At 43.5% G+C, this 12012-nt stretch overlaps 1 protein-coding gene across 3 annotated transcripts in view; it reads left to right on the top strand.

The window, feature by feature from the left end:
* The window catches only part of ehmt1b (euchromatic histone-lysine N-methyltransferase 1b), a 52970-nt gene that overhangs the window by 35595 nt on the left and 5363 nt on the right, over window positions 1-12012 (top strand). For 2 of the 3 annotated variants that reach the window (XM_020707861.2, XM_020707860.1), the window contains exons 9-20: window positions 1057-1179; window positions 1737-2005; window positions 6353-6585; window positions 6670-6885; window positions 6973-7055; window positions 7147-7253; window positions 7344-7466; window positions 7899-8000; window positions 9308-9412; window positions 9612-9766; window positions 9840-10010; window positions 11786-11930. In XM_020707861.2, the coding sequence (XP_020563520.1) occupies window positions 1057-1179; window positions 1737-2005; window positions 6353-6585; window positions 6670-6885; window positions 6973-7055; window positions 7147-7253; window positions 7344-7466; window positions 7899-8000; window positions 9308-9412; window positions 9612-9766; window positions 9840-10010; window positions 11786-11930 (1832 nt within the window). Of the gene's footprint in view, window positions 1-1056; window positions 1180-1736; window positions 2006-6352; window positions 6586-6669; window positions 6886-6972; window positions 7056-7146; window positions 7254-7343; window positions 7467-7898; window positions 8001-9307; window positions 9413-9611; window positions 9767-9839; window positions 10011-11503; window positions 11595-11785; window positions 11931-12012 lie in introns of those variants that run through there. The other variant, XR_013659290.1, reaches the window with a different exon arrangement.

Below are 12012 nucleotides of genomic sequence, written 5' to 3'. Positions count from 1 at the left end.
TGGAGGCTTAATTGCTCGTCATCATTCTGACCAATCAGAAGTGGTTAAAGTTTTCACTTCCTTGTCCCGATTCTACTCATAAAGTCTCTCAGTTCTAAAAAGAATAACAGCTAAAGCTTGTCTTTGGCAGTGTAGCTTTTCGCGGGATCCGGTATCAGACCGTGGAACAATTGAACAAACCATGAAGCTCAGAGACGCCAGTCTTTCAGCCCTTTTGCAGCAGTTTTCACACTACATCTCCCATGATGCATTGGGTTAAAGTGACAGCGTCTCAGCGCACAATGAGTCTTTCTTGTTAAACGTCTAAAAACAAACACGAACACACATCAAACAGTTTTTAAATCTTCTAACTTAACTTTTATTACATCTTTTAGAAAAAACAGCTGGGACTTCCAGCTTTTTCTGCCAAAATTATCACAAAAATGCATGTGAGATTGTCGAGGGACTGTAGATCAATACAGACTATGAGTTTCTCCTTTTTTTTCTTTTTATACTGGTGTGCCGCGGGATTTTTATCAAGGTTAAAATGTGCCGTGGCTCAAAAAAGGTTGAAAAAAACACTGAGTTAGATGACTCGATCTCTAAGGCTCCGCCTTTCGCTCCTTGTGGGTGCCGCCCATTTCATGACATCTACCTAGTCAGCCTCGGCAGCGTGTCTGCGTCTCGCCCCGGAAAACAAACAACATCCAAACGTTTGCAAAGATGCATGTGCATTGTGCATATAAAAGTGTTTTTCCCAAACATTGCTAGCTCCTCAGAGAAAGTGGGTGTGTGTGTTAGCTCGGGGGCGGAGCTGGCTGCGCAGAATCTTCCTGGAAGGGGCTGGAAAATACAAAAAAAACAATTAATAGCTCAAAAAGTTTATTTTGCATGATGTAGCCCCTTTAAAGAACAGCAGAAACGAGGATCTTGATCAAAATCATGCATTTTTCCATCTGTGTCGCATCTTTAAGTATAGGAAACTTGCTCCCACTCCAGGTCTGCTTGATTTTTGTTCCATATTTTTCTTTGGGTTGATTGTGTTTTCATTTTCTTCCTGTTTCCTGTTTGGCTTAGACGGCCCAGAGGCGGGGGGTCAGCCTCAAGTGTCTCACCCCTCTGGTCCACATGGTGACAAAGAGTACACACACATCGGGCCCCTGGAGCCCTTCAGCACAAACACAACGTCAGAAAGCAAAGGTGAGCCGTGGAAACATCAGGGCATTTGTCTGCAGCTGCTTCTATCTCTGAAGATGAACAAGTTTTAGATAATAATAAATATAATAATAATGGATTGGATTTATCCAGACGCTCAAAGCGCTTACAGTGTGTCCATTATTCATTCCTTCCTCATTCATACTGGGTGATGGTAAGTACTGCCCTGGGGCAGACAGACGGAGGCGTGGCTGCCAGTGTGCGCCTACGGCATCTCTCACCATCACCCGGGCATTCATACACATTCAGACACCAGTGAAGCCACACTGGAGGCAGGGAGGGTAAAGTGTCTTGCCCAAGGACACAACGACAGTAGACTGGGGGGAGCAGCGATTGAACCGCCGAGCCTTCGATTATTGGGCGACCTGCTCAACCGCCTGAGCCGCTGCCGCCCTTATTAGATCATAATTACTGATGCAAAAAGGGTTTTATCCGTTAGTTTGGATATTGAATTGTTTTTACATTTGACGATATTTAGACAGAATTCATCTTTAGAGTATTTTTAATTCCTTCCGTGTTTTTCTTTATTTCAAACACATCAGCTCCAGTGATGGAGGAGGCGCATGAGCTGCCGCTCTGCAGCTGTCGTATGGAGACCCCAAAGAGTCGAGAGATTCTCATCCTCGCTGACAGGAAGTGCATGGCCACAGAGAGCGTCGATGGCCAGCTAACCCGCTGTCAAAGCGCTGTGATGAAGCACGAAATGATGCGACCCTCCAACTCCGTTCAGCTGCTGGTTCTGTGTGAGGACCACCGCAACGGCATGGTGAAGCACCAGTGCTGTCCAGGCTGTGGCTTCTTCTGCAGAGCAGTGAGTATTCTGTTTAGGTCTCATATTTTCACGGTTTTTCATGTTGACAAAAACATTTTCTCATCTGTTCTTCATTCCCTTGAAAGCTATAAAATCCTGGTCAGTTTCATTCAGTCTCTGTTCACATCTGAACTACAGGAAAGGAAATAAGTACCGTAAATTCCGGACTACAAAGCGCACCCGATTACAAGCCGCACCCACCCATTTTCACGTGTTTGACTGCTTTTATACATACACAAGCTGCGTCAGAGTACAAGCCGCGCATGTGTTAGGCGATATTGTCGTCCTGACAGATCAAGGCCAGTATCCCAGAGTGAGTGCAATTTATTAGCACATTGTGGGTTGTGCCAGCTTTGCCTCTGGCTCACGTATTTGAGTGTATCGACATCTGTCAAACAGCATGGACCTATATTCTGTTCACAAGTTCCTCAGTTATGGTGTTTTTATTTCATTTTTTTTTTACTTATTGACAATCTAGGTATCATACATAAAATTACAAACAGTAACCATATAATCATTATAATTACGCGCTCCTTGTCTCCCCTTCCTATCTACTCCGACACCTCTGGCCAGGGCAGCTTCAAGGAGGAGCACTTCGTCCCCGTTGCACCGGTGTAAGGAGCAAATAGTTTCTGTGCAAAGCAATCGGACTTAAAACTGTACGTTTTGTGTATGAGGGGCGGGTGCGTTGTTACGTGTGGGAGCCATCAGACTGCCATCGGCCCCGCAGCTCAATCAGCAGGAGAAGATGTCTCCAGCTCACACGGAGGCTGTGAGTTTTTCAAAGCAAAATTTCGCTTTTACGGTTTCCTTAGAAACCGTAAATGGAGTGTAAATTCACTCCATGCGCTGTTCTCTCCGTCACGCAGCAAACCGACTTTTCCAAACCCGTTGGTGACGGTGGACTTTTTCACGCTGCTTTTAACGATTGCTTTTAACTTGAAAGCTTCATCATAATGTAGCGGCGATCACGTGCACGTTGGGTCTAATGGCCCCAAAGGATTCTGGGATGCGGCCGGGCATGCGTGTTTCATTTTGTTGAACCATGACTGAAGTGTCTAAGACCCGAAGTCAACTCCATGCTGTTTGGCTGCTTAGAGGTGTGTTGAATATAAATGCCTTGTGCTTGGTGTTAGATAGAGAATTCAAACTATTCACTGAGTTCGAAAGTACGTACATGGCTGCCGCCAATTAAATCCATAAATTAGCCGCGTCACTGAATAAGCCGCAAGGCTGTAAGCGCAGGAAAAAAGTAGCGGCTTGTAGTCCGGAAATTACGGTATTTCATCCCTTACTGATATTGTAGGTTTGCGTACTTAAAAAGAAACTGACAGACTTTCATCTTAATGGAAGGTTCATTTGAACAGTGAGAGAAAACAATAATGAAATCAACTTTAAAGAATCTACACCAATTTATTTGCATTTCATTGAGGAAAATACAGACATGATGAGTTCTGGTTCACAAAGAGCAGTTAGACTCTCCTGTTCAACTTGCCACTTGAATTGAAGAAACCTGTTTGAACTAATCACCTGTAGAAAAGACACCTGTCCACAGAATCAGTCCTACTGTCAGACTCCAAACTCTCAAACATGGAAAGACTAAAGAGCTTTCAGTGGATTTAAGGGAGAAGATTGTAGACCTGCACAAGACCGGAATGAACTCCAAAACCATCAGCAAGAACCTGGAGGTTAAAGGGACAACTGTTGGTGCAACATGACCATCAATCCACCTTTAGGTTTGGGGATCCAAACCAGATCTCACCTGGTGAGGTTTCCATGATCATGAGAACGGTGAGAAATCGGCCTAAAACAACACGGCAGGACTTACTTGATGATCTCAAAGCAGCTGGAACCACAGTTACCAAGAAAACCATTGGAAATACGTTACACCGCAACAGTTTAACATCGCGATGTCCGCCTGCTTAAGAAGACACGTGCAGTCCTGCCTGAAGTTTAGCAATGAACACCTTCATGATTACAGAGAGATTAGGAGAAGGTTCTGTGGTCAGATGAGACCAAACCGGAGGTCTTTGGCATCAACTCAACCCGTCGTGTTTGGAGGAAGAGAAATGCTGTCCATGACCTGATGACTGTTTATTACAACTGGGCTGAGTGACCCCTCCCCCCTGACATTCCAAGCAAGTAGTAACCATTGGCCCCAAAAAAGCAGGAATTCAATAGTCTTCTTTAGAAAAATAAACAGCTATTATTCAGCCATTCTCTTTGTCAGAGTAACCATTCTTGCTCTGATTCCTTTTTTTTTTAACTGTCAGGTTAACCCAAACCATGACATTAACATGTTTAACATGCGTTTGATTGACAGATTCTCCCAAGCCCACTTTCAGTAGAAGGGGTGTGGTCTTCTAACACTATTAATTGGAGAGAGTGGTTTCTAAAGAAATGTGGACTTAGACCAACTCGGACCAATTACTGCTTACTGACGATTTCTGGTGCCAACATGGCAACAACCGTATTGCAAAAAAATGGCAACTGAATTGACTTAGTTTGATTGGAACCAGAAGCAAGTCATTTTCTTATAGGTGATGTCACACTTACTCAGTCCATTTCTATTAAAAGTCAATGACCCCCAAGAACACCAACCCCACTGTCAAGCATGGAGGTGGAAGCATTATGCTTTGTGGGGGTTTTTCTGCACAGGCCTTTTTCACTGTGTGGACAGGAAGATGGGCGGAGCCCATGATGGGCCAGGTACCGTCACATCCTGAGTAAGAACCTCCGTCCCTCCACCAGGAGGATTAAAATGTGGTGGTGGATGGTTCTTCCAACAGGATCATGACCCAAAACGATCAGCCAAGGCAACCAAGGCATGGCTGAAGAAGAAGAAGCATAACAGTGTCATGGAAGGGCCCCAACTGGTCTCTGACCTCAATCCTGTAGATTGAGCAACCTTTTTCAGGCCGCAGACCGGTTTAATGTCAGACCATATTTTCACGGACCGGTCCAAACAGGGCCAAAGTTTACTTTTAAAATTTTGACGCTTCTGATTTCTGAAAAACCTATTTTTATATTAAAATGCTTCTACTAGAAAATTAGTTTAAAATAATCTGAAAACATTTGTAGATTTCTTTTTAAAGATGACAAAGATTCAATGAAACAAAGTTGTTGATTTGTAGATGTTTCTGATTTGTAAAACTTCAATTAAAGCAAATCAAATCAAACTTTATTTATAAAAAAGCAGTTTTGTTTTGATAGAATACCATTATAACACTGAGAACTCAACCCAGTCTCAGATCGTCTTTCAGGGAAAAAATATTTTTCAAATTTGGTTTTTACATAAATCCTGTGTTATTTTTAATTTTCTGTGCTAAAGTTTCTTAACAGATGCCTGTTAAGTTGCTGTAGGAAAATTCATAAACGTCCTTTTTTTACAAGTTTACACAAATCAGAAACAACTTCCAAAAATCAGCAACTGTATTTGCTTAAATTTAAACGTAGACTTTGTGATAAAAGATTTTCCCTTTTTAATGTCAAAAATATCAGAAAACCTATGGAGAGAGCTGAAGCTCAGAGTTGCTAAGCAACAGCCACCAAATCTGAATGATTTAGAAGTCATTTGTGAAGAAAAGTGGAGCAACATTCCTCCTGAAATGTGCAGAAACCTGTTCATGAACTGCAAGAAGCACCTGACCTCTGTGCTGCTAATGAGGGTTTTGCCACAAAGTACGAAGTCTTTCCGGCAAGAGGGTTCAAATACTTACTGTCCTCAATGAAAAGCAAATACACTTAAAATAACTTCTTTAAAATACATTTCTTGATTTTCTTTGTGCTTTTGTATCTTCCACTGTTCAAATGAACCTACCATTATGATGACAGACTGGAAATTTCCTTTTTAAGTGGGGAATCTTACAAAATCAGCAAAGGATCAAAAACGTATTTCCTCCACAGTATGAAAGCCAGAGAAAGTCATCATGAATATGCGTTTATAAAGTGACTTACAAATCCCCTTTCTCCATTGGTAACTCATTCCCTCTATTTTTTTTACTAAGTTTGAATCTTTTGTGTGTTTAGGGTCTCAGGTTGCCGTTAAAGGCACGTTAGAATTCCTGCTAGTTTGGTTCCAATCGTGAACAAACTCGTATTTAGTTCAGAGTGAAAATGAAGGTTTTGCTTCAGCCCAACTTGATGGATGGGAACTGATCCAAACAAGGAGATGGAACTGTTTTTCGTGTTGGTTAACACGTTTAAATTGCAATATGCATTTTTCCAAGCCAAAACAGGATCCACAATTCTATAAAGTGTCAGGAAAACTTCAAACTTTCACAAATCTTCGGAGATGCTTACGTTTGTCAACCTTTAGCTTGCTCAGCCTGCGTTCCCCTTCTTCAGGGAACCTTCATGGAGTGCCAGCCAGACGTCAGCATCTCTCACCGTTTCCATCGAGCGTGCGCCTCGGTGCTGAAGGGTCAAAGCTTCTGTCCCCACTGTGGCGAAGAGGTCAGCAAGGCCAAGGAGGTAACCATCGCCAAGGCGGACACCACCTCCACTGTGCCCTCAGCCGCCGTGCTCGGCTCGGCCCCGCTCTGCGCTCCTGAGGGCCGGGCAGACACCACTACCGGCAGGTAAAAGGCCGACTGCTGCGGATCAAGGGCCTCCTTTTATTTCTAGTTTTCACCCGAGTGTCCTCGCTCCTCACATGTTTCCAGCTCTGTGAGCGTGGCGGTTGGCGCTGAAGCTGGAGGGAAGGCTGACAGTTCCATTTCCCTTCCTTCTGCGCATGGACTCAACAGCTCGGCTGTTCCTGGTTCATCCAGGAGCACATCTCTGCAGAGCGACAGCAGATCAACAGCTTCACCTACACTCCTTCAGGGAGCACCCAGGGAAACTCTGGAGAGCGTCCTGGTTGCTCTGGACACAGAGAAGTACATAGTTCTGCTCAAAGGATAAACATGTAAATATGACAACCCCCACGGGTTTTCTTACATTTCTTTATCTGAATCCTTCTTTAGGCCCAAGAAGCTGCGGTTTCATCCCAAACAGCTGTATCTCTCTGCCAAGCAGGGAGAGTTAAAGAAGGTGGTCCTGATGTTGGGTAGGAAAAGCTTCTTCAGTGTTGTTTTACCCATCGTTATTATCATTTTAACCCAGTGGTTTATCCTTGAGTTAAACTCTTTATTGTGCAGTGGATGGTATTGACCCAAACTTTAAAATGGAGTCTCAAAACAAGCGCACACCACTGCACGCAGCCGCCGAGGGGGGGCACAAAGACATCTGCCACATGCTGGTGCAGGTACGATCTGAGGTTTGGCAGGAGCCTCCAGGCTGGTTAGGATCTTCAATCGCAGATGTTTATAGAAGCTGTTCTGTGTTTAAACCCAAGTCTGGAGCAAACTTGGACATGTGTGACGAAGACCAGCGGACTCCGCTGATGGACGCCTGTGAGAACAACAACATGGAGGTTGTGCTGTACTTGCTGAGAGCCGGAGCCAGTGCCAACCATAAGGTAAGCTGGCGACAGGGTTGTCGTGGATGTGGAATCCACTCTACATCAGGAGCAAGCCGTTCTCCGGAAATCTGCAAGAAAAACGTCTTATAATGTCTAAAATTATAAAGATTAATTCGGCTTTTGGTCCAGATTTCCCTCGGAAAAGAGATCTTATCTCAATGGGATCGCCTGGTAAAATAAAAGTTAAATAAAATAAAAAAAATTTTTAAATGACAGATTCTAGGTGTTTTTCAGTAACTTTCTTGTTAACTGTATCATTATTAAATATTATTAAGAAATTTGATATATTTTTAGGGGGAGTTTTTTTTTTCTCTTGTCTTTTTTGATTTACCAAACAAAAATATATTTTTTTTCTTTCTTATTTGTAATAGTAATTTTGTTTAATTAAACCTAAGATCTCCTCATTCTCCATCCTGTCTGTGTTTCTAGGATGTTGAAGGGTTCACGTGTCTCCACCTAGCTGCAAAGTCAGGTCACTACAACATAGTTCAGCATCTTCTGTCCACAGGCCTGATCAACGTCAACTGTCAGGTCAGCACAAGTCTTTTTTTAATTGGGGCATTATTGAAAACTGAAGGTCAAAACCTTTGAGGAAAGAAACGCTTTATTGCTGATGGGATCAAACTGGTTCTGTTACCATGGCAATAAGAGAGACAACAGATCAGCTAGATGTCATCTGTTTTTCCTGCGACACACACGGAGCAGAACTCCCCTGTTCTCCCAAACCGTCCTCCCAGATGCTTCAGAAGAATGTTCCCAGCTATGCAAAATTTATGTTTTTATTTTATTTAGTGAGTTTTTGTTTTTATGGGTTTTTCCTTCCCTTTCCTTTCTGAGTTGACTTCCTTCTGAGCCATCCCTCTGATAACAGAGGAAGCTCCCCCTATCTTACACAAGTACAGCTACCCCCTGGTGTGTGTGGGTTTGTGAAATGATGTCACTCTGACACGGAAAGGCGCTCTTAAGAACTTCTAGCACATAGACCTGGTGGCTGGATGCTTCTGTGTGCCTGCAGTTCTTTCTTTGTGTGATGCACACGGAACTGCCTCAGACCGGAGCAAATGAAATGAGCACAAACTGCTGTTTTGCCTGAGATGCAGGTAAAGACGAGCCATCCTCTCATGCACCTTGATCAGCAAACAAGTAATCCAAGATAATAATAATAATAATAATAATAATAAGAGCAAGCGAAAGAGTTGAGCTGTGCCTCCTGTACTGTAAACATTTCAGTGTTTACAGTTAGAGAAGACTGCGCCAGCTTGTGACCCCAAATTCAGAGCATTCAAATGTTACATTCATTATAAAATGCCAGTTTTTAATTAAGATGCATTACCAAGGCATTTTACCAAGGGTTGCACGGTGGCGCAGTGGTTAGCGCTCTTGCCTCACCAGTTTAAGTCTCTGCTGGGGGACCTGTAACAGAACATCAGTGGGTGGCCTTTCTGTGTGGAGTTTGCATGTTCTCCCTGTGCATGCGTGGGTTCTCTCCGGGGTCTCCGGCTTCTTCCCACTGTCCAAAACCATGCTTCGAGCTGAATTGGAAACTCTGAATTGTCCCGAGGTGTGAGTGTGAGAGTGAATGTGTGTGTGATGGGTTAGGGTTAGCGAACAGTCCAGGATATACCCTGCCGCCCATAAGTGGCTGGGATAGGCTCCAGCAGCCCCATGACCCCGAAAGGGACAAAACGGAAGAAGATGAATGAATGAACTTTGGTTTGTGAATTGTTTTGGGTTATATGGTGTTAGTTACTAAAGTGGATCCATAAAACGGATGGATTCCCAAAGCTGGTGTCATTCCGATTCCTTTTTCTTATCGATTTTTTTGTTTTTGCCCTTAGGATGATGGAGGCTGGACGGCAATAATCTGGGCCACCGAGTACAAACATGCAGACCAGGTGAAGCTGCTGCTCTCCAAAGGAGCTGACATCAGCATCAGGGATAAGGTCAGCACACAGCTCCCCTCACTCTGCTCCTTAGTGTTTGTTCACAACAGGAAACGTGTAGCCTTAACAGGTTAGCTGCAGTGGTTCCACACACAGGTCTGTTAGAACAAACACAGCTGAGTAAAATCTTTTAGAATGAGGAAGACACACTAGTTGTGGTTTTTTCTAGTAAAACAACATGGTTTGATTTTCTCTTTAGGAGGAGAACATTTGCCTTCACTGGGCGGCGTTTTCTGGCAGTGTAGACATCGCCGAGCTGCTGCTGAACGCCAGCAGCGATCTGCACGCAGTGAACATCCACGGAGACTCTCCTTTGCACATCGCTGCACGGGAGAACCGCCTGGACTGTGTCACGTGAGTCCAAAACTTCAGAGCTGAGACAATTCCTCAGCTCGTCATCATTGAAATTCTGTTTTCTTCTCCTCAGACTCTTCTTGTCTCGAGGTGCAGATGTGTTTCTGAAGAATCGTGAGGGAGAAACTCCTCCAGACTGCTGCAGCCACAACTCCAAGGCCTGGGCTGCCCTGCAGGCCGGCAGGAGGGACAGGGATGCCAGGAACTCCAGGCTCAACCAGGCGGAGCAGAAGCTTCTTCACAGGTTACCATAACGTGTCTTATCTCTAAAACACGTTTATCCAATCGTTTTGGGTGCTTTCATTTTTAACACAACATTGAAACTCTACTATGTTTGTCAGACACAGAAGGATCCATACAATGTATTTATATTTTAAGTAAAAAATTCAGATGAAGTCTTTAAAACTTTTTTTTTTTACTGACAAACAAGCAAAAACAAAAAGGCTAAAAATGCCTTTTTTCGTCCCCTTAATTTTCAAACATATGATCATTTTGATTGACTTTATTACTCCCCGTAGGGAAAATCAGTTGTAGTAGCAGCTTCATAAAATAAAATGAATAGGAAATAAACATGGAAGGAAAACTCTTATTTACATGTGCACACATGGCGGCACGATGAGTTGGAGAGTCTGATGGCTGATGGCAGGAATGACGTCCTGTATTGTTAATATTGCAGTAAAAGTTTTCTGCATCCTCGCCTGCAAACCGGTCTGCGGCGCTCCTCACTCATTTTCCTCAGCAGCAGATGTGTGGAGGAGGCTGCAGAAATGTACAGCATCGAGCTACAGACACACCGGACGTGTGACGCTGGACGCTGGACAAGCGGGGGGGGGGGGGGGGGGGGGGGGGGGGGGGGGGCGCTTCTTTGTTCTACTATTCATAGCTTACTTCTGTCCGCCTCCTACAGGTGGAAGAGGCTTGGTGGGAAATGTCCAAGCGGTGCAAATCCCATGAATCTCGCTCCAGGGTTCTTCTTTCACAGCTCTATTCTAACATATAAAAGACTTGATACCATATAATTCCGTCCAGGCCATTCTTTTCTCCTCCGTGATCAATTCTCAAACTGTTGGGACTTCTGTGAATTAGAAAGAATGGCATCCATACGGCACTACCAAATCAGAGTCCCTGATTGGTCAAAGTTCAACCTGGTCTAACCTTCCAACGTGTGTTCAATGCACATTTGTTTTGTACATAGAGCCTGAAAGCAGTCGTAGAAACGTACGTAGCTACACATGAACATGAGAGTTTTGAACACGGAAGCCTGAAATGTGCATCTAGGCGTGTTTCATAGACTTTTTATTTAATGGGACCGCTTGAACGCATGTAAGGCGGTGTGAACGTAGCTTTATAGTTTGGTTTTATCATTTGGTTGATCTACAAGCAGGTATAAAGTTATAGGGGTTCAGAATTTCAGAGCAAACTATTTAAATAACTTTAAACCGCATTATTTAGTGCCCTGGTATTTTTTTTTAAATGGGATAAATGAAAATCAGATTAACCTTTGTGACTCCCAAACATTGAGCCATGATGTCCTTCACTCTGTGAGATGCAAAAAAAAAAAAAATTACTAACATTTTAAAATGTTTTAAAGTGTTGTTTCTCTGTGGGAAATAGATTTTTTTTTTATTTTAGAGAGCAAGCAGAATATTAGTAGATCATGTTTGTTTTTTTCCTCTCTGAGGAAAAATGACTGACTTATTCACAGTTTTCTTCCTAACTTTTTTCTTTCATTCATAGCTGAACTTTAAAATCAGATTTTAGGGCCTGGTAGGAGGAGGTTGAGTCTAGAGCTGCCAGGCAAGAGATCTACAGGAAGACCAAAGAGAAGGTTTGTGGATGCAGTGGACGTAGAAATGAAGGTAGCTGGTGTTAGAGGAGAGGATGCAGAAGACAGGGTTAGATGGAGGAAGCTGATTGGCTGCGGCGACCCCTGTAGGGAAAATCCCAAAGGAAAAGAAGAAGAAGAAGAAGAAGTGACTATGAAAACAGGTTCTTATCTGAGAGTTTTTGTCTTCACAGAGACGTTTCTTTAGGGCAGGAAAGAGTTCCCATTCCATGTGTCAATTCTGTTGACAATGAGCCCCACCCAGAAGACTACAAGTACATCTCTGAAAACTGCGTCACCTCCCCTTTGAACATCGATCGCAACATTACACACCTGCAAGTGAGTTTCTTTTTGTGTGGGACCTAGTGAAGGAGAAAGCAGAGGAGGTGACATGTGTCTGTTGGTGTTCCTCCTCCCCACC

This window comes from Oryzias latipes, chromosome 12, assembly GCF_053564925.1.
Source record: "Oryzias latipes strain Hd-rR chromosome 12, Olatipes_Hd-rR_3.1".
In the NCBI taxonomy this organism is placed as follows: domain Eukaryota; kingdom Metazoa; phylum Chordata; class Actinopteri; order Beloniformes; family Adrianichthyidae; genus Oryzias; species Oryzias latipes.
This window is presented reverse-complemented; position numbering and strand designations above follow the sequence as displayed.